The sequence below is a fragment of the Asparagus officinalis genome, chromosome 7, assembly GCF_001876935.1.
Source record: "Asparagus officinalis chromosome 7, Aspof.V1, whole genome shotgun sequence".
NCBI classification, from domain to species: domain Eukaryota; kingdom Viridiplantae; phylum Streptophyta; class Magnoliopsida; order Asparagales; family Asparagaceae; genus Asparagus; species Asparagus officinalis.
This window is the reverse complement of record NC_033800.1, coordinates 71,473,039-71,496,193: the sequence shown is the minus strand read 5'-3', so window position 1 is coordinate 71,496,193 and position 23,155 is coordinate 71,473,039. Positions and strand designations below refer to the sequence as shown.

The 23,155-nt window shown below is 37.1% G+C and overlaps 2 protein-coding genes across 3 annotated transcripts; one reads left to right on the top strand and one right to left on the bottom strand.

Moving 5' to 3' along the window:
• On the bottom strand, positions 8,524-18,317 carry LOC109848292. Of its 2 annotated transcripts, none has more exons than XR_002248760.1 (2): positions 18,145-18,317; positions 8,524-8,605 (listed from the first exon to the last, which is right to left on the bottom strand). XR_002248760.1 is itself a non-coding variant. In XM_020417723.1 (2 exons), exons 1-2 carry the CDS (start codon positions 18,205-18,207, stop codon positions 12,216-12,218), a joined length of 540 nt encoding a protein of 179 aa, XP_020273312.1. In that variant the 5' UTR covers positions 18,208-18,317; the 3' UTR covers positions 10,971-12,215. The 2 variants fall into 2 exon arrangements, 1 of the variants encoding a protein (XP_020273312.1); XM_020417723.1 differs by lacking the exon at positions 8,524-8,605 and adding an exon at positions 10,971-12,692.
• LOC109848293 (chlorophyll a-b binding protein 6, chloroplastic) lies at positions 20,229-22,343 on the top strand. The gene is made up of 4 exons (XM_020417725.1): positions 20,229-20,410; positions 20,520-20,622; positions 21,260-21,548; positions 22,024-22,343. The coding sequence occupies exons 1-4, from the start codon at positions 20,349-20,351 to the stop codon at positions 22,173-22,175; spliced, it is 606 nt and encodes a 201-aa protein (XP_020273314.1). The 5' UTR covers positions 20,229-20,348; the 3' UTR covers positions 22,176-22,343.

The window sequence follows — 23,155 nt, the reverse complement described above, 5'->3', positions numbered from 1 at the left end:
AACTTTCGTCATGAGTATTCATAGACGATTAACCCTTGAAATCACGTGAATAAATTGGCCAGTGAGGTAGTGTCACATCTTCTGAATTGTAAAGATCAATACTAAACATTCCTTTTCGATTGGATTATAGCGATGCTTGACGCCAATTATAGCCCGACTGAGGTAGTAAATGACTTGCTCGTGGTCATTGTCATTCTTCTAGGCAAGGAGTGCTCCAAGATAATGGTCCATTGTTCTGACATATATCAGCAATGGTTTACCTAAAACTAGTGCGACTAGAACCGGTCGCATCATGAGATAATCTTTAATATCGTTTAAAGCTTTTTGACAGGTGTCATCCCAGATTGATGAAACATCTTTCTTCATGAGTCTCTGGAATGGTTGATACTTTTCAGACAGGTTGGCGATAAACCTTCGGATGTAGGCTAATTGTCCTTATAGTCCTCTGAGTTTTTTGAGATTTCTCAGAGGTGGCATCTCTTGGATAGCTTTTACTTTTTCAGGGTCAACATGTATTCCCTTAGATGTCACAATAAACCCTAAAAATTTGCCTAATGATACTCATAGGAAGGATTTGGTTGGATTCATTTTGAGCTAGTGTTTTCACATAATTTCAAACACCGTTCTCAAATCACCAATGTGATCTTGTTTGTGACGACTTTTGATCGCGAAGTCGTCAATGTAGCACTCCACTGTCTTACACAAATATTTACGAAAGATAATGTTCATAGCGCGTTGATAAGTAGCTTCAGTATTTTTCAGACCGAAGGGCATTACTGTATAACAGAATACTCCTAAGGGTGTTTTGAAGGCTATGTGTTTTTGATCATCTAGATGCATTTTGATTTGATTGTATCTAGAAAATCCGTCCATGAAAGATATCCACTCAAACCCGCACGTGTTGTAAACCATAATATCCATGATAGGGATAGGGAACTCGCCTTTCAGGTAAGCGAGATTCAGATCCTAAAAATCGATGCAAATTCGGATCTTACTGCTCTTTTTCATCACCACCACGATATTAGCTAGCAAATCAGGGTGTTGTTCTTCATGGATGAATCCACATTGAATGAGTATGCGGATTTCCTTCTCGATCTACTCCATCAATTCAGGACGGAAGCGTCATTATTGTTGTTTGACCAGCTTAACGTTAGGGTTGATACCTAGGCAATGTACAACCATATTGAGATTGACCCGACATTGTCTTCATAGCTCTAGGTGAAGACGTTGATGTATTCTTGCAGGAGAACTATGAGTTGTTCCTTTTCAGCGGATGATAGACTCTCGCTGATGAAGATGGGTTTGGGGTTGATTTAGTCACTTATGTTAATCTGAGCCACTTTATCTTTGGTGGATGGCTCCCTAACTTCAAAACGTGATTCCCATTGTTTCTCAGGTTGCTTTGCTCATGAATCATCTCTAGGATCCTCGAACACTCTAGATTCATCGAGATCTATGGTTTGGTTGTATGAGACCATATTGACTGTGAATTCACTACGTAAGGCTCTAAGGCTGATGTCAAAATCCCAATTGGACGTGTCTGAAGAACTGCTTAGAAAATTGTCAGATGTTGGTCCTGTCTGTAGCTCGCCTTCGGGAGAAATGTAACCGAGTCCTTATTTGGTTCGATTGTAATAATCGAAAACTTCACCTTTTGGAATAAAAGGGGTTAAAAAGACTCTTAGTCCTCTATTAAAATTCAACCCTTATTTTGCAGTTAGGCTATATCCTATTTTTACCATAATTTGCTAAGACTGCTAGTTGTATCGGGAGAATTCCGGCGCTGCTTTAGCTTCTTCATCAAAGTTTGATAAGTGAGGTTGTTTCTCAACTTTTTCAAAGATGATTGGATCCAAAATGTCCTCATTAGATCGGACCATGAATGTGACATCCTCCGAATTGTCTAGTTGCTTGTAAGCGGAGTACGATTCGCTTATTAGCATGTGCAATGCCGACTCCAAAGCTAGCCTGGCCATCATAATTTCAACTCTTGAGTTTTTAGACTCAGAGTCTAAATAGTAGTCGTACGCAAACTCTATTTCATTAAGGATGATCTTCTGCGGATTGGTCGATACAGAGGTCTTCTAGGGTAATTACAAGTGGATCTATCTCTCAGATTAAATCATCGATGAGATCTAACTTGACATCTGCTTCACTACCATTATCCTCATCATTGGGGAGGACCATCTCGATTATGTGATTTTCATCATACAAGAGAGAGTTTGTGAAGTAATTCTTCACCCCCTTGAAAGGATAGTTTTCAGCTTCGACTCTCTATTTGACCCTCAGTCCATCAATGTATTGGAAACACTGGTGAAGTGTTGAAGGGACGATCATGTTAGAGTGGATCCAAGGTCGTTCAAGGAGTACGTTGTAAGGTATCTCAACACTGATGGCATAGCACGTTACCTCCATCTTCAAATTTCTGATCTAACATTTTAAGTCGGATCTTTCCAAGAGATCGGCTACTTGCTAGAGTTAAAGTTGTGTATGGATGTAGAAGTCTATGAGAGGTTTTGGAAGGGACTACCAAGAAAGCTCAAGAGCCTTCGCAGACTTATGCTCAGCGCGGAGCCCTGGATCGATGTAAATTCTCTCGACCATTAACGACCCTATATACCCCGTGTAGTAGAGGGGTCGGTTCTGATGATGATCTTTAACAAGTATATCTTCCTGAGTGAAAGTGATACAAGGCATTTGCCGCTGGTATTGATAGCACTGTTTGTATTCTTCATCTTTGGGAGGTTCGGTCATGTAGGTGAGAAATGTCTCACTATCGTTGAGGGCCTTTTTCAAAGCTTCTCTCGTGTCCTTAGACAAACGTAAGAGTTCGAATAAGGTTATACGAGCTGAAATGTTGGCTAGCTGAACCATGATGTCGTATTTGATTAGGGTCTTAGGGTCACTTGGAGGACGTTGTAAAGCTTTATTGAACCGAGTCTTCTTTTGCTTAGTCAGTTCAGGTTTTTTGGACATTCTTAGCTAATTGTAATCCCTTAGGTAATCTTTACCAGATCTCATTCCTGTCATAGCCACTTTCACTCTCTAAGTTAGTGAGTGAAGTGACATGTAGAGATTTTTCTTTGAGGATCGTAGAGATGACATTGCAGGTCTTCATCTTACGCTTATTCTTAGACTTCTAAAGAATCCAGTCCTCATCTTGAAGAAGATCGGGATATGCCCACATTATTTCTCCTCTCGTCATGATGAGCGGAATCAAGCCTTTCTTGCGATGGTTTTGGCGGTCATAATTCGCCACCTCCATTCTCGCAATAGGAATAGAGACAACGCCGCTTTGGACTTAAATTTCTAGCATGGAGCCAAATTGAAGAGTCACTATGTTGACAGTAACTTTCTTTTGCTCAGGTTTGAGCTTGAGGATCCCTGATTCGACGAATATTTGAATCTTATCCTTAAGAATATAGCAGTTCTTTGTCGGATGTCCTAACATTCTGTGATAGAGACAATAGTTGGGGTCGTCGATCTTTCTAACTTCTTCAGGGCGTCGAGCTTCTAGGAGGTTCAAACGATTCTCTTTGTTGAGCACATGAAAGATGGCGACTGTACATTCATCCGTGAACAAATAAGTGCGCTGAAAGTTCTTCCTTGGCTCTCTTTGTTGGTTGTTACTTGAATCATGGACTCCAACTACAAAAGTCTCTTTGAATTTTAGTTGTGACGTCTACCCTTGCTTGTCCTTGTTACCCTTACAGTTGGTGCGGGGCTCGGACTTGTTAAAACGGTCTGATTACTTTTCAGCTATCTCAGCCTGTTCCATCAAATCCTTCTAAGTGTAGGAAATGATGGCACCCGTGTGAGATTCAATCCGTGCCATGGAATTGTGTCAACAAGTTTAAAGCAGCATCGATAGAGGCATATCTCGACATCACATTGTTAGGTTGTGATACCTCTCGATGTATTCTCTAACTGTCCCACTTTCGCTTTGTTTTTTAGAAAAAAGTTTGTCCATAATAACGTCAGATTGTTCCTCGTGGAATTGTAAGAGAAACTTTGATTCTAAATCTGCCCAAGATCTGATTGAACCTTCGGGCAAATTTTAGAACCAATCAAAAGTTACCCCCTGGAGGGTGCCAATAAACAAACATACCTTAATGACATTGTTACTCACTATGTTTCTAGTTTGCTGACGGAAGTACTAGATATGCCAATTCGGAGAATATTTGCCATCAAACATATGTAATGTAGGTGGCTTGAACTTCATCGGATAGGGAACCATATCTCACTCGACGAGATAAGGTCGGATGATTCTGACCTTCTTGAGCTCAGTTCGTTGATTAAGAACATTTAGCTATTTCTGAATATCCTCCAAGGTTTTCGCTTCCTTATTTAGCTTCGACGGTGTTGTGCTTTTGATCTTGGCGAAGTTTGTTTGGCTTTCAGCTAAGCTCAAACTATTTTCGGCGAAGGTGGCCCTTGCACATGCGAGGGTTGTTTTAGAACTGAGATTCACACTGTGGCAAATTCTGTGACTACTATGTACAGTCGTTGTTGCAGAGATTTGGTTCTTGAAAATAGATTCCTCCAACTTTGCGTGGTCAAATTCAATGACCAACGTTTTAGCAAAAGACCCGAAGTTCTTGGTGTTGACGTTCGACACAATCTTCTTGTCGGAGGAGAAGGAAGTCCCCAGCGGAGTCGCCATCCAGTTTCGAGTTCTTTTGTATTGCAATTGACGCAAATTACAATAAAAAATACAGTAAAACAAAGGAAAATTTTATATTTTCTGAGGCTCTTTTCTGTATGCCTGTGGAGCGTCGATCTTGTACTCCATTGATGCGTCGATTAAGACAAGGGGCATTTTGCTGTTGATGAGAGTTGAATTGTTTGCAATATAACTCGGTCTTCTCTTAGCAATATTTCTCAATGGAATCGCAAGTGCGATGTGTGCTGATTCTTCTACCAAACTTTTCGAACCATTTAAAATGGAAGATCTCTTCTTTTATAGGCTAAAAGAGTTAATAGCCCCTTTAATTGTGGGTTAAGTAGATATTAAAGTAGGAGTTAGTGGGGAGCAGCTATCCCTTGAAAATAGCTCTGAAACGACTATTTGGGCGAACTTTGCGGACTTAGCAAGGCTCATTAAAGACATGGGCGAAGTCACTGCGGACGTGGGCGTGCCTTCTTACGAAGTAGATAGCTTGGTTAACTAGACATGGACGAAGTTCATTAGTTGACGAGCTTCTCCTATGAGTCTAAATTTGACACAAAATTCGACTCTAGACTTGGTCGACCAATGACGCCTTTTGACTCGGCCTAAGGCGTATGGTAGGAGTCGACTCGTGTTTTGACTTGGTCGGGTCAAGTCGACGTAGGCTGCTTGGCAAGCTTCGCTTTTGTCATCAAACGACTTTCGCTGCAGCTTGTTGTGGGATTGACTTTGGGCCTATTCAAAGTGTTTAGCCCATGAGCGTTCACTTCTTGGATCCAAGTTGATCATCGTTCTAAGTGAAAATACATTTTGACTGTCTACACTAGGTGTATTCGATGTAGTTTGGGATGTACTTGTTTGTCCATTGTTGGGGTAAAAAGTGCATTTCGAATATCATGCACTGTTTTTCCAGATACACTAAAAACCATTTAGAATTATAAGTTACTCCTTAGCTGTTTTTAACTATTATAAACGAGGAATAGTCTCCAAAAGCATACATCAATTAAGGGGGGAAACTACCTAAATTTCTGATATGGTTTTATAGTAAAAATTCCCAAGATGTAGCTAGAGCTGAGCTCATTCTGAGTTCGGTCTTGTTCCAAAAATACTCGAAGATTTGAAAGCATTGCAATTGAAAACCAACTTTTAGAAGGTCTTTTGATTGGAGCCTCTTGAGGAAACAGGAATTTCCTCAGCTCAAGAGGATCGCATTTATCTACCTTACCAAATTTAAGAAAAGGATTGGTTCAAAAGGGATCTACTAACATTCATCTTCAGCTAACAAATAAAACATAAGCTCGAAATAAGAGCATATCATGAATGAAGTTAAGTAACTCAAAAAGGAAATGGAATATCATTGTGTGAAGTTTCTGACATATAGTTGCCCAATGATATTGTTTTATCATGCAGAACGCTTAATTTTCAGAGTAAAAGGTTTACACCTTGATCGATATAACTAGAAACCAGGTTTAAGGACTTTCTAACTAAAATGGTAAAATATGTTCTATGGTGAAACTTATAATAGGTCATGTGAAAAGTTGGACTGAGTTACAAAGGGTGTTCAGAGACTCTTGAACGTGTCGTATAAAGAAACTTTACTCTTTAACAAAGTTCTCTATTTTCTCACAAGTGCAATGCAACATTATGCCACAGTTCTAGAATTTTTACAGTTTCCTTTGATCTTTATTGTTACAACCATCGCTAGAAACTACTAATGTCAAGTCAAATGGTGGAAGCACCTCAAACTCAAGTTACTTCTAGTTTGACTGCATCAACCAAGATACAGGTACAGCGTACACATGATGGAGAAAGATATATTTTAGGCGGGCTCTAGATTAGAATAGAATTAGATATAAGATTGTGGGAAGCGAATTGAATCGAGTGTTAAGGTACCATACTTGAATCTGTCTTTTAGTCTTACAATGCAAATTTGTATTCGCATTGAATCCTAAACTATATTTGTATTTGATTTGATTTAGCATATACTCAAATAGTTAGCAACTACTTGACTACAGAGTCCTCTTGATTAAAGAATTTGATTCAATTGATAATTCCCAAATTCATATTCATGAATTTTTCATTTACAAGGATTACGCTCGAGTCCGCAATTTGATTAATTTGATTAAATAATTTGATATGGGAAACATTTATTGCAGCATATTATGTAAACTTTTCCCATGTCTGATGCACAATTTAGACCTATCATCACAGAACTTATCAGAAACACAAAACTTCATGGTAGATTGTATATGCACGAAATGAGTATGTGATAAATTGACAATCTAACAAATCCAATATGAGCATCACATTAAAAAATGAATATTATGTTTAAATGACCATTTGAATCGAATTCGAATGAGTAGTTAGATGAACAATTCCCAACCTATTTGATAATTGGTTGGTTACCTCTATAAATAAAGATTATAAGTGACCTTTTTCTATTAATTTTCACCCCCTAATAAAGATTCTGTAAGATCTTAAAATATTAAGACTCACATGAAAAGTTTCTTAAATGAGATGGATAAATAAATCAATCAAGTAAACAAATAGACCTAGTTGCTTATGAATGAGAAGGAACATAACAAAGGATAGAAGAGTGCCATGTAACAGATACGCCAAACAAAAGAAATTTACTAGTAACCAGTGAACAAGAGTAAAAACAGAGCATCTACACCTCTAAACATACCAATTCCACCTCATCTTATTTACTGAAGTATAGGGAGATCATATGACTTTTTTTCCTTCAAGACATTGTCCAAATCTAGCTCAGATTTTAAGGTGCATTCATGTTCCTGCAGGGAAAGGAAATATGCTAAGCCAATCAGAGAAATCTCACCTGCTTATATGAAAATGTAAAAGACTTTATTGATCTATCCTGCTTCATGATATATCAAGAAAGAGTTCCGGTATGCCAACTGAACATCATATGTCCTAACACTTATTCAAAGAAAAATAAAATCTCTCTAAAAACACCAAACAAACACCATAATTGGATCTTACCTTTCAATTTATTTCAGCTGAAAGAGAATTAAGCATGAATTGTTGGGGGCTACCTTTTCAGGTTTATAGTGAAAAGAAGACAGATGAACTTAAATGGTGTTCTCAAGTACGAATAGATTGTAATTCTTTTAGAGCATGTTTGGTAATTGGTGCCTTATAAGCCACTTAGAGATGCTAGGTAAATAGCTTATTTTGGCTTACAAGCCACCAAAAATTAATCTAGGGTACTGTAGCTTATTTTTGGTGTCTTATAAGACATGGGATTTGACCAAATAAAAGACAAATATGTGGCTTATGATTTCACAAATTTGAATGTCTCGTCTAATAACTCACCATCTAATCCGTGTCTTTTTTGGTCATTTTCAGAGCAATGATGGATTATAATTCACCCATTTGCCAAACATTCTACTACTGAAAATAGATTATAATCCACTAAATTTACTAAACACTCTAGATTATAATCCACTAGGATTATAATCCATTTTGGATTCTAATCTAAGTGGACGATAATCCAAAGTTTCCAAACATGCTCTTAGTCTCACACCACTAGGAGTTCTCCAACATGACTAGTGTATCACGCATAAATATAGAATTTATCTAGCATTTTATGATTTTATTTTTTATTGTTACTTACAGTTTCAAAAACTTTATCGCTGAAACTTCCACTCTTTACTGCAGCAAATCTATCATTCTTCTCTTCTTCCAGACTTTTCTCAGAATAGCAGAACTTGAAGGACATCAACAGGTTTGTTTTCAGCATTATGACAAGGCCTCTCTTGTCCTTAGCTTCCAAATCCTCACACAGTGTCGCTCCGTAGCTGATCCCATCAAAAAGCCTAGTTGATGAAGAGCCAGATAACAGCGCTTTCAGGAGAGAGGATTTGGAAGAAAAACTTCATAGAAAATTCATGTAGACCACAAACTGAATTTCTCTGACTGCATACAGCATAATGCTATGAGTGACCATGTGACCACAATAACACTTTTCCTGGGGTATAATATAGTGTTATATAAATTGTGATGATGCAGAAATCCCAAAGAAATATGTTATAGAGGTGATAATACAGAAGTCCCAATGAAATATTGCATGTCCACGATGCAGGGTGCAAAATGGCACTTTAGTTCCGATGCAGTGTCCAATTAATAAAGGCTTCAATTGTACGTCAGCACCTCAGCAGGTTCCTGCTTTCTGAAAATGAGCACTATATTCCGAGAATGCATCTTGGAGATAGCTCACTTGGAGAAAGCCAAAATCTAGTTACAACCCAAATGCTTTCCGAGAATGCATCTTGGAGTTAGCTCACTTGGAGAAAGCCAAAATCTAGTTACAACCCAAATGCTAATTGCGTGGTAGATAAGATGTTTGATAGTCTGCTGTATAATATCATGCATGGAGATGTATACGCGAAAGGGGATGAAGTTATCAATTTATAGGAAGTACTGAAAACAAACTCTAATATCTATCAAAAACATACAACGGTGCTAATTTTTATGATAAGAATTTCTAACCCTCGTAATGATATGAACAAACCTGCAACAGTTCACTGTAAACTTAAATGCCCAAGTGCGGTTTGTATGGCATTATTAGAAGCTCAGAGAACCACCAAATGCATTCACATATCACTTGATTAAAGTCCTAAAGTATTATGATAATATATACCTTGACAAGGGCCCAGTCCTGAATTTGAAAGTGATGTCATGTAAAAAATAATTGAAACGTTACGAAATTATGGAAAGAGATTTGTCGTTACCCTATTTTATATGTTGGTCAATAAACCTAGCATAGCATGACTATGTTTCATAAAAACGTTAATATTACTATCACTACCCAGTTTTATATGTTGGTCAATAAACCTAGCATAGCATGACTATGTTTCATAAACACGTTAATATTACTGCATCGTTACCGAGTTTTATATGTTGGTCAATAGACCTAGCATAGCATGACTATGTTTCATAAAAACATTAATATTACTACGTTGTTTATTTAAGCTGAAGTGAACAAAACATAAGCCCAGGTGATTTTTTGAAAGGGAACACTGGACATTGATAAACTGAATCAGTTTTTCATGTTTATTTACTGATATTCAATAAACAAGATAAAAGACAGCCTCTTGGGATCTTGACCGTCCAACAGTTTTGTCAACAAAATGAAGCAGTTTTTCATGTTTATTTACTGATATTCAATAAATAAGACAAAAGGCAGAACCTCAATCAGCTAGTATTTCAATATATCTGGAGCTGCAAAAGTTTCAATATATGCGGACAACTAAACGGTCAAAGTCTACTCCTACAAAGATTATCATGTTTGTTTATTCTCTTGACAAAACTCAATCACTTTATTTGATTTTGTAAAATTCCGATTTGATCAAATATGGATGGTAGTGTTATTGGACCGAAAAGTTGGAGAAAAGAACGAGTTAGACCTTTAACTTTACTTTCCTTACATCTAAACAATGAAAATGTACGAGATAACTATAGCTTGACATTTCGATTAAGCAATATGTTTATTCAATTTAAGCACACATGGCAACTTTCTACTGAAAAGTGAGTCCATAGAGCTTTTTCACTGCTAAGCATCCGAACTTGGGTGATCTATCCATGACCAAGATGAAGCTCAGGCGAAACAAAATCTAGATGATTTGCAACTGATGTCGGAGATCACCATATGATGTCGGAAACTATAAAATTCATAGTGTCCATATCTTGTTCTAAATGCAGTCTTCAACACATCTTCATCCTTAATCTTGAGCTGATGATAACCAGGTCGAAGGTCAATTTTCGAAAACACCTAGACGCCCTTCAACTGATCCAATAAATCATCAATCCGAGGCAAATAATATTTATTCTTTATAATCTCATGCTCCCATCTTTCTTCTTCACAAAAAACACTGGAGCACCCCAAGGGGATACACTCGGCCTGATGAACCCCTTATCTAACAACTCCTGCAATTGAATCTTCAACTCCCTCATCTCTGTTGTTACCATTCGATAAAGTGCTTTTGAGATCGGCCCTGTTCCAAGAATCAAATCAATACCGAACTCAATCTTCCTGTCAGGTGGTAGTCCTGGCAAGTCTTCAGGAAAAACTTCAGGGTATTCTCGGACAATTGGAATTTCATCCAAAATGACTTCCTTCTTCTCGGTACAAACTACACTAGCAAGATAACCCTGACAACCTTTTCTTAGAAGTCTACAAGCTCGCATAGCTGAAATAACACATGGAGCCTGACAACCTTTTCTTAGAAGTCTACAAGCTCGCATAGCTGAAATAACACATGGAGGTACACTAACACCCGTCCCATCGAAACAAAACTCGGACTCCCCAGAAATTCTGAATGAAACTCGCTTCTGAAAACAATCTAGATATGCATGATAAGTAGAGAGCCAATCCATACCAAGAATAACATCAAAATTATGAATATCAAGTAACACAAGATTCGCAGGCATGGTTTGATCTCCCACTACGACCTCACATCCCTTAAAGATGTGATTAGTGATTATACAATCGCCAGATGAGGTAGTAACTGATAGCTCAGATTCTAAAAATTCCGAAGTTCTACCTAACTTACTAGCAAAGTTATGAGATATAAATGAATGAGAAGAACCAGAATCAAACAACACATGTGCGAGCTGAGAGGAAATAACGAGTGCATCTGTAACAACAGAGTTAGATGCAAGAGCATCCTGCTTCATCAAGGCAAATACTTTCCCTTGTGCCTTAGATTTCTTACCATCACCAGATGTAGGCTTCACTTTATGATCATCAGTCTTGGGTCCATTCTTTATTGGACAATCCTTCGCAATATGTTCCTGCTTGCCTCACTCATAACAGCCTCGAAATAAAGGACAAAAACAACCTTTGTGATTATTACCACATCTATAACACTGTCCATCATGCCTATGAATAGGACCTGTCCTCTGCACAAACTGTCCCGATCTCTGTACTGGAACTCCTGACCTCCGAAATGCTGGCTTCTTAAAAGGCCTAAAAGCTGACTTATCTTTCTGATTACTCTCATCCCTTATCCGCTTCTTCTGGACCTAGTTCTTATTTGGTTCATCCGCAATCTTTTCTCCCTTGCTTTTTCAGCCCTTTTTGCTCGCTCCACTGCCTCCTCAAAAGTCTTTGACATAACCAGTGTAACCTTCGTATGGATTTCTGACCTCAGCTCATTTTCAAACATCTCTATCTTATCAAATTCTTCTACAACTAGCTTAGGTGTATATCGAGATAATTCATTAAACTTAGCTTCATATTCTTCCGCTATCATGTTATCCTGCTGCAAATCCATAAGTTCTCTCTTCTTGCAAGATCGGACATACAAGGAAAATTTTTCTCCCTGAATAATTTAACAAATCTGCTCTAAGGAACATCCTCCCCCTCAAGTGATAAACTGACCTCCTTAGTTTCCCACCAAATCTCTACATCTCCCTCCAGCGTAAAAGTAGCATAAATAACTTTTTGTTCCTCTGAACACCCCAAAGCTCTAAAGTACTTCTCCATTTTCTTCAGTCATTCCTGTGCCACCGTTGGATCAGAACCTCACTGAAAAGACGGTGGAGACATCTTAAACTTTTTAAAATCACTGCCAATAAGTTTAGTCTTCTTTTGTATATCTAGTGCTTCACTCAGCTTCTCAGTTGTCTCTGACTGCTTTTCAAGGATCTCCATCTGCCTCTCCATGAATCCACTCTGCATCTTAATAAAACTGGTGAGTCCTTCAACCCCCAACTGGGCTTCGATAATCCCTCTCGCAGTCCTAGCAGTACGAATAGTCATACCCCCACGAGTTCTTGGTCCAGATCTTCCCCTGGCATTCCCATTAGGAGCCTCATTTACAACATTAGGAGGCTCGATGTTTTGCCAACCTGCACCGTCATTTCCACCATACCTAGTCCGAGGACACCTACTCGATTGGGGTATACTCGAAGGTAGCGTAACCCCCACATTAACATCAAGTCTAGGAGAAGAGCGCCTCGCTGCAACATTAGAGCCTCTCTTGCCACGAGCCATCTCAATCTAACATTACCATAAACAAATATGTTTAGTATAAAATATTCATCGTATTAATCATTATTAAATTAATTCATAACATATTCATCACAAGCATAAGTAATCAAATAATATTCCCATAAAACACATACACTAGACATGCCTTAAACTACCCGGACTAAGCATTTTACCTTTAAGAAAACAAAACTAAAGAAATTATGTGATCTATGGCTCTAAGCTTATATACCCCTATACCTGAAATTTGATCTGATAATGTTTATATTATCTCCGATCACACTTCAAAATAAAATATCAACTTTTGTTTCTATGCATCAAAATCCAATATATATATTTAGTCACTCCAAAATCATCTAGGAGCTACAACCTGACACAGAGATTGAGTTCGCTATTGATTTGATTCCAGGAACAAGGCCGATCTCAAAAGCACCTTATCAAATGGCACCAACAGAGATGATGGAGTTGAAGACTCAATTGCAGGAGTTGTTAGATAACGGGTTCATCAGACCGAGTGTATCTTCTTGGGGTGCTCCTGTGCTTTTTGTGAAGAAGAATGATGGGAGAATGAGATTATGTATAGATTACCGAAATTGAATAGGGTGATCGTGAAGAATAAATATCATTTGCCTCGGATTGATGATTTATTTGATCAGTTGAAGGACGCCTAGGTTTTCTCAAAGATTGACCTTCGATCTAGTTATCATCAGCTCAAGATTAAGCATGAAGATGTGTCGAATACTGTATTTAGAACAAAAGATATGGACACTATAAATTTTTAGTGATGTCATTCTGATTGACAAATGCCCCAGCTGTTTTTATGGAGTTAATGAATAGGGTATTTAGGTCTTATCTCGATCAGTTTATAGTTGTTTTTATTGATGATATTTTGGTCTACTCTTGAAGCCGGGAGGAACATGAAGAACACTTAAGAACTATTTTGCAATTATTTTTGGAATACAAATTGTATGCAAAGTTGAAAAGTGTGAATTTTGATTGGAGTGTCTCATTCTTGGGGCATGTTATTTCTAAAGAAAGGGTGTCAGTGGATCCTTCAAAGATCGAAGCAATTGTTGATTGGAAGAGACCTAGCATCATGACCGAGATACGAAGCTTCCTGGGATTGACTCGTTACTATAGAAGGTTTATCGAGGGATTTCCCCGCATTGCAGTACTCTTGACTTGATTGACTCAGAAAGGGGTCAAGTTTCAGTGGACGGAGAAGTGTGAGTAGAGCTACCAAGAGTTAAAAGATTGGTTAGTGTCCGCACTCATACTCGCGATTCTTTCTGGATCAGATGGATTTATGATATACAAAGATGATTCTCATATTAGCCTCGGTTGTGTCCTTATGCAGCATGGGAAAGTAGTAGCATATGCATCCAGACAGCTTAAATCATATGTAAAGAACTCCCCAACACATGGTTTGGAGTTAACTGTTGTTATCTTTGCATTGAAGATTTAGCGGCACTATTTGTATGGGGAGACTTGTGACATCTACACAGATCATAAGAGTCTTAAATATATTTTCATACTTAAAGAGTTAAATATGAGACAAAGGTGGTGGTTGGAGCTAATGAAAGATTATGACTTTAATATTTATTATCATCCCGATAAGGCGAATGTGGTAACTGATGCTTTGAGTAGGAAGTCTAATGCTAGTGTTGCCACTTTGATCACAAATCAGAAGTATATGTTGGAGGACTTGAGGAGACTTGATATTGATATTCGACTTTGAGGATCTGGAGTGATGTTTGCTCACCTTAAAATTCAGCGGTTTGTGGCAGCACAAAATGATGATCCAATTCTTGTAAAAATTAAAGCAGATGTGAAACGGGGACTTTAACATAATTTTATAGTTCATGATGGAGGTTTGAGATTCAAGAATCGCTTGTGTACCTAATAATCCGGAATTGAAGAAAGAAGTCCTAAATGAGGTGCACTGTTTGGCGTATACAGTTCATCCTAGGTCGACGAAGATGTATAGGGATTTGCGAGAGATATTTTGGTGGAATGACATGAAGCGGGATATTGTACAATTTATGTCTAAGTGATTGGTGTGTCAACAGGTCAAGATTGAACATCAAAAGCCTGACGGACTACTTCAGCCTCTTCCAATTCCTGTGTGGAAGTGGAAGGAGGTAACAATGGATTTTGTGACCGGTTTTCTTAGGAGTCAGAATGGTAATGACACTATATGTGTGATTGTTGATCGGCTTACTAAATCAGCTCATTTCTTGCCTTGTAAAATCATTCATTCTCTTGAGAAGCTTGCTGAATTATATGTTAAGGAGATTGTATGATTGCATAATAGAATACCGATGACTATTATATCAGATAGAGATTCGAGGCTTTGTTCTAGATTTTAGCAAGTCTGAATAATGCTTTGGGAACACAATTGGGTTTCAACACATCTTATCATCTGCAGACGGACGAGCAATCGGAGAGGACTATTCAGAGATTAGAGGATATGCTTCGTGCTTGTGTCTTGGATTTGAAAGGCAACTGGGAAAAACATTTGCCTTTGGTGGAGTTTGCATATACAATAGCTATCACTCTTGTATTAATATGTCCCCTTATGAAGCATTGTATGGTAGAAGATGTATATCACCTATTTGTTGGGATCAGGTAGGAGAAAGAAGGCAGCTCAGTCCTGAGATAGTGCATATTACTACTGAGAAGATTCAACAGATACGTGAGAGGCTTCGTATAGCTCAAAGAAGACAGAAGAGCTATGCCGATAATAGAAGAAGAAAGTTGGAGTTTGAAGTCGGCGATCATATTTTCCTTAGAGTATCACTTACTAAGGGAGTGATGAGATTTGGAAGAAAAGACAGGTTGAGTCCGAGGTATATTGGATCTTTTGAGATTCTGGAAAAAGTTGGAGCTGTAACATACAAAGTTGCCTTGCCTCCAGAGTTAGCAAAAATTCATAATGTCTTCCATGTATTAATGTTGAGGAAGTGTATACTTGATCCGAGTCACGTATTGAATTATGAGCCTCTTGAAATCAGGGAAGATTTGACATATTCAGAGTATCCAATTAGAATTTTGGACCGAAAAGAGCAAGATTAAGGTTAAGAATTGTTAAGCTAGTGAAGGTTTTATGAAAAAATCATTCAATTGAAGAAGTTACTTGGGAGCATGAAGATGAGATGAAGGAAAAATATCCTAATTTATTTAAAAACCCAGGTATGTTCAAGTTTTGAGGACAAAACTCCTATTAAGAGGGATAATATGTAATAATTCTAAGTTTCTTGGCTATATATATAAGGAAAAGTAAAGGGACTTTTGTGCATAAATTGTTAGAGGGTCTATTAGTAAAAAAGGGCCTTTATTAATATCCAAAAACCATATTTCTTTGATTCCCGTCAGCCTCTTCTTCCTTTTTCCCGTCCCTGTTCCGTTGCACACGCATATTAAAAATAAAAAGAAAACTAAAGCAGTGACTTTCTCGAACCTTAAGGTGCGTACCTGGGAGGAAAGGTAAACAAATAAATCCAAGTTTTACCTTTATCTAATCTCCATCTTTTGTCATATATTTGAATAGAAAAATGCTATAGAAAAAGCAATTGTAGTAATATTCTATTACAGCTATAGGCATTGAATCAATATTTACTTAACTGTCGTGCGACATGGCTCTAGTAATTCTTTATAGAGTATTTTGGGGATCTTAGATTTATATGTTAGATTGAAAAATGTATTATTAGCATATGTGTTGATTATTCTAATATATGTTTGAATCTTAAGGTATACAATAACATTGATGGTTATTAATATGTATTCTTTAGGGGTTCCAAATGACTCCGATGAGGTGTTGTGAGGGGTGGTTGGATTATTTTTTCGGACTTGAGGTAAGTGGTGAATTCATGCATAGTGCACTGCGTATTTTCCATATAAATTATATTAATCATATGCGAATTTATTTCTGATGGATTATATCATGATTTACTCACATGTTAATTGTTGATTGGATGAATACACGTGGTTATTTGGTATAAGCCTATGCTTATTTTCTTTGTTAATTGTTATGTCTTTTCATATAGTAGTAGAGTGATATGCATATGTGGTTGATTGATTTCACTATTGGTTAGTCTTTGGCATTTTTGTATAACGTATTTAGTTTTACGAACTTTATTTAATTTTCTTAAAGCATATGCATCTCAGCTCAATATACTGGTATATGTTGGATATAAGCAAGTTATTAAAACAGGGTTCAATGTGCCTCTATGAGTTTTTATTTTAACGCTAACAGCCCAAGTTGGGATCTCACCGTCCCGACCACGAGCTATATAATAGTGGGGTTTGCCAAGTCAACCGGATTATCGAAGTGTTGACCGCATTGAGACGTGACATGCTTATTTCCATTGCATGTATATATTTTGAAAATGTTGCATTATAATTTTTACTGGTTTAGTATTTTGCTTATCAAGTCAATTTACTTTTAATTTTGTAAAACTAATGTCTAATGTATGAATTTATCCACTTATTGAGTTGTGAACTCATTGTGTTGTTTTCATTCTTTTCAGAGACTCGCGATTAGGTGGATTTGAGGATTTGTCAAATTTTTAGAACGGAGTAAGGAATATAATTCGAGATTGTTATTGTCTTCTAGGCGAAAGTTAAATAAAGTCTTTGATGTTTAGTTGATGAATTGAGATTTGTAATAATGAGATTATTTTTCCTTTAGGTCGAGTTTTATTTCAAGTTGAGGAATATTTGTTTTTATCAAGTTAATTGGATTAATGTTGACTTTTGGGATTATAGAGAATATTTATTGCTGGTTTTAGTTCAATGAAGATATTAGTTTGATGGTCTTTTAATGAATGCATACTTTGGAGGATTTTTCACAGGTTTATTCCGGCTTCAATCTTCCTTTTAGGTTTGGAATTTAGGGTCGTGACAAAAACCACCATATGATTTCTAGTCAAGGGTGAAATGCTACTAAAACCCAGAGCTAGCAAGTTTTCTCAGCAATGCATAACATCTATGACTATGAGTAAAGCACCGTTCTATATGCGGGCTGTAAGACTGAGGTAAACTTCGAATACTAGATATGAGACTCTGCTTAACATGTCACATGCTCCCTATATAACCAAAAATGGACGTTTCTCCCATAGTCATCAAGTTTTTTTTTTAAATCATCGATGCCTTCATGTTTCATCATCCTCTTTGGAAAACAGTATATTTTAGACATTTTTCTTTATCCTTTGATTCCGTTAACGGTAAAATTCCAAAGCTAAGTAAAATTCAGAACGATGGGTGAAGGTGAATACTAGATATGAGTCCAAGATTACAAGGGTTAATTCAAATTTTAACTGTAAAATAACAAAAATGAGAAAAATACTATGCAACAACAAGATTTCATGTATGCAACCAAAAGATAGGGGAAACCCTCTATTTTACCCATTATCGAAACTAAAAGTGAAAGAATTCCAATAAAATGGTAAATTAGAAAAATCACCAGGTTTTCAAAGTTGCGAGCTTGGCCATGGTGGTAATCGGATAATGAGGACGTCGACGTCATCCATCATAATCATCAACAACAATAACCCTAGTTTTGAGACAATTTCAGGAATTGGAGACAAGTAGTAATTTCAATGATTCGAGGGAATAAGTTTAAGACAGGTTATGAGAATTGAGAGAGCTAAATGTTAACAATGAATTGAGGGACTAAATCAAATATTAAATATTTAAGGGACTAATATAGAAGCCCCAGTTTATTTACGGGACTAATTTGTGAATTTTTAGAAGTAGTGAAAATAGTATTTTTTTTGTTTGTTTCATATATTTTTAGAAGTAATGGAAGTAGAACTTCTTCTTCTTCCTTTATTTTTTTTGTTTGGATAACATTTGGAAATATTATTAGGAAGTAATTTTATCAATGAAAAGTTATTAGAAGTAACTAATTAACAAAGGAAATATTAATAAAAAATTTATTTATGTCATAATTAATATGCATTTCAACTACTTCCGAGCTACTTTTGAGTATTGAGGATTGGAAAAATATTTTGAAAGTAAGGATGACACGTAGGCGCCACATAAGCATTTAGGAAAGTATTGGAAGTAAGTTTTTCAGAGAACCAAACACATTTTTTTGTTTGGAAGTAGCAGAAGTAGCATCTACTTCTTTTACTTCAGCTACTTCACAATTACTACGACGAGATTTTTTTTTCCTGTGTCTAGTTTTATCATAACTTTAATATTTTGGTGTAGCCGTGGAGATTCTTTAATTTGGTATTAGAATAACTCATTTTCAAATCTTATTCACCGTCAATTCAAGCAGATTTTTTAAAAAAGTATGGTAATGACCTATAAGCCTATATTTCGATTTATACAATGAGACCCAGTTGTAGTGACATGTTAAGTATAAAATTATAATCCTCAATTTTCATCACAACTACAGTATAGTTGTTTTCAGTGTAGCGACGGGTCCTTCAATGCTTTTTTTTTGTTTGTTCAAGGACGATAATTAGCACTTAAATACACTATAGTTTCCCTTAATTGGCGCTTATATCACCCTCGCTTGTTATTGTCAGCATTTATACGCCCTAAACTTCTTAAAATTTGAACTTCAAGATAGTTGTGTTACGTAAATGTGAGAAACTTTTTTGTAAATTTTTCTACGCGAAATTCACGACCTAATTTCATTACTCTTTGGCTCTTAATTCTTATTTAATTTACCGTTAAGCCTACCATAATTCTATTTTAATACGTAACTAGGGGACAAATCCATGAAACAAGCATATAAAGTTGAGTCAGGAAACCAATTTCTACCTCGTCTCATTACATTATATATTAAGTACTTAACCATGAATTTAAAAACAACGTAATTGCATGAGAAAATGTACCGTGATGTATATATACAAGGGAATTTTTTTAAAATAGACCACTTTTGCAAAATATTTAGCAAAATAGACCACTTTGCTAAATATTTAGCAAAATAGACCTCTTTTTGGCCAATAGGCCAAAAAGATGTCGATTTTGAAAAACAAGGCTCAGAAAACATACGGGACTACTAGTCTCGTATATTTTCTGAGCCTTGTTTTTTAAAATGACAGTGATTAAGTTGGCTCTAACCATACAGGACTAGTAGTCTCGTATGTTTTCTGAGCCCTGTTTTTCAAAATCGACTATTGGCCAAAAAGAAGTCTATTTTACTAAATATTTAGTAAAATGATCTATTTTGCTAAATATTTAGCAAAAGTAGTCTATTTAAAAAAATTCCCCTATATACAATGGAAACTTAGTAGCCTCACAACGACAATACGCAGCAGTTAAAGATATTTCTGCGGCCGTAGCTCCTCAACCAGCCACCAGTCCCAGTATGGGCCACAATCCTTACCCGCAAATTACACACAACTGGATATGATATGCTTGCTTCATTACCAACTGGACCAATAGCTCTCTAGCTATCAGATACGCCAGCCAATCAAAACCCATTTCAAGATTTGCTCCTTCATCCTCCTCGACCACTCGCCACCACCCCACCTTTAATAACTAAAACTCCCTCCCATTTCATTCCATTCCATTCCATTCTGCAGCCTTCTCTCTGACAGTGGATTGAGGAGCTGCGCCGTAGTGTACCCGAGCCTGCTCTCGTCTTCGAAATCGCAGTTTGCGAGCTCGCTTGCACTTCCTGGAACCAATGCTTCGTCGAGGTTCTCTATGTCGGCTGAGTGGATGCCTGGGCAGCCAAGGCCACCTTACCTCGATGGCTCTGCCCCAGGGTAATAATAAGAAATTGATGATGAATAATGTCACAGTTGATGTTTTTGGATTTATTTATTTTTTTTCTTCTTCCTCTGATTTTTTGGTGTTTTTTTGTGGGATTTTTAGGGATTTTGGTTTCGATCCTCTTCGGCTTGGAGAAGTACCCGAGAACCTGGAGAGGTTTAAGGAGTCAGAGCTGGTCCACTGCAGATGGGCAATGCTTGCAGTGGTAAGTCTATCTCGTTTCCTTAGCTTTACTGTGTCATAGATGGGTCTCAATGCAAATTAATTGATGGAAGAAAAATCGAGAAATAAAGTAGAATTACTTCGACCCTCACTTATTTGCTTACATCCACTAAACAAAAGTTCTCAGTTTACAGAAGTTTTTTTTTCCCCTGGCAACTAATCTGCAATTTAGCCTTCACAAGTTACCAATTTTAGGAGGAAAAAATTCATCAAAATTATACCTGAACTTTTAAAAACTGAGATTTAAGTCGAAGCTTAAATACCAGAAATAGATGCATGCCGAAAATTGACTGCACTGGTATTATACCTATCACAAATCCCTGTCACAAAAGCTGTTGCAGTTCCAAACTCAACAACGGTAACTTACATTTAAAAAGTTTGCATTTTTTTGACATATTCTCATTTAGCTGATTTCATCCGTGGGCACGTCTAAGTTTGCTGGACGTATACATGAAACTATTGTGCACATTTAGTGTTTAGAGATCACAAAGGATTGCTGTAAAAGAAACTACGTAGCAAAATTCACTTTAATTGGCATTGAATCGGATTAAAATCTTAAAAACATCTATTATATTATTATCATCAAATTTCATCCAAAAATGTTTGTCGTATTTTTGCAGCCAGGGATCCTGGTTCCAGAGGCTTTAGGCTTAGGAAACTGGGTACAGGCTCAAGAATGGGCAGCAGTACCAGGAGGCCAAGCAACTTACTTGGGCAACCCAGTTCCATGGGGCACTCTCCCTACAATCCTCGTCATCGAATTCTTGGCCATTGCCTTTGTTGAGCACCAACGTAGCATGGAGAAGGACCCCGAGAAGAAGAAGTACCCTGGTGGTGCCTTTGACCCCTTAGGGTACTCCAAGGACCCCGAGAAGTTGAAGGAGTTGAAAGTCAAGGAAATCAAGAATGGTGAGCGCTTCGTTGCCTTAATAAATTTATGGGGTTTTTTTTTCTCACAGGAACCTTCTTTAGGATAGGTCAAATTTCACGTTAAAGTTTAACTAATACAGAAACCACCTAACTACCTTAGACCTCTTTTTCGACGAAATGTCGATTGAAATTCCTCAATGTCCTTAAAAACACATATGCCAGCACTAAGTTTTGATTTAGGTATGGTTAAGAGGACATGTCACATGCCTGACACGTGTGATTTTTAAGAGCATTTGCTGATCTCAATCAAAATTTAACCGAAATATAGGTCAATGGAGTCAATTGCTATTCTAACCCCCTTTTAAGATGATTTCAGTATTAATTGAAGTTTAAATGTGATTTTCACATTGTCACCCTACTTTTAATATGGTTTCTGGAAGAAACAACAACCCCAAATTAATCTTCAAAGTTCAATGCTAACTGTATTTCTTGGTATTTTGTGTTTATGTACCAGGTCGTCTTGCTTTGTTGGCCTTCGTGGGATTTTGTGTGCAGCAATCGGCCTACCCTGGAACTGGGCCACTCGAGAACCTGGCAACTCACTTGGCTGATCCATGGCACAACAACATCGGCAACGTTGTGATCCCAAGATCCATTTTGCCTTGAAGCGCCGATATTTGTATCACACTGCAAAACTATGAGCAATCATGTGTACAACTCATCTCTGTATCGTGCTAATGTATAATTTGAATATTACATTTGATGATCATGACCTAGCCTCTTTCATAAATGTGCATGAAGTTTCCGTCATCATCTAAATAATGTTATCTGATTCCATGCTTGTAACTAAATGGATGCATGATTGCTGGAGGAGTTAGCAAGTGACATCACAGAGTTAGGTCTATAATTGTACGTGAGTTAATGATTGAGTTCTGGCAGCTGCAGTTTGCACAACTTGCTTTATAATAATGTCATTGTAGGTAAGTTGATGATTACGTTATGAACAACTTACTTCATAGACTGATGAAAGTGCTGAAAGCAAGCTGCACATGAATTGCTGATATTGTAGTCTCAGGCTTATAATGTTGAATTTGGTTTCTGCTGCGCTACAGGCAATCCAAGAACGACAATATGCAAGAAAGCAAAAAATGTTCAATAACTGATACCTAAAACATAATGTTCCATACCTTCAAAGAGGTACACTCAGCTGATGTTAGAAACCATGCTGATATTATACAGAGAAATGATTTCTTCTCTCTGGTTTATCTTGAGTGAAATGTGAGAATAAATGCAATTCACGGGACGTAATATTAGTTCAATTAGCAATGAATCATGGCCGCCAAAAAAATTATCAGATATAACGTTTCAAATTGAAGAGGTGAGTGTTTCATAAGTTTCAGTTTTAAGTTGAATAATTAGAATTTATTGTCCAAAATGTCCATAAGAAATAGTCTGACGACATGTACATTTTTCCCATTTAAATATATAAATATGTTGTTAGCACTAGTAGAAAAACACGCAAACTAGACGGAAAAAAACCATATAGGTTGCACGGAAATCCGTCTAGGTAGAGCAACCTAGACGGAAATCTGTCTAGAAAAGTCCGTCTAGGACAATTCTGTCTAGTTTGAGTCAACCTAAATTGA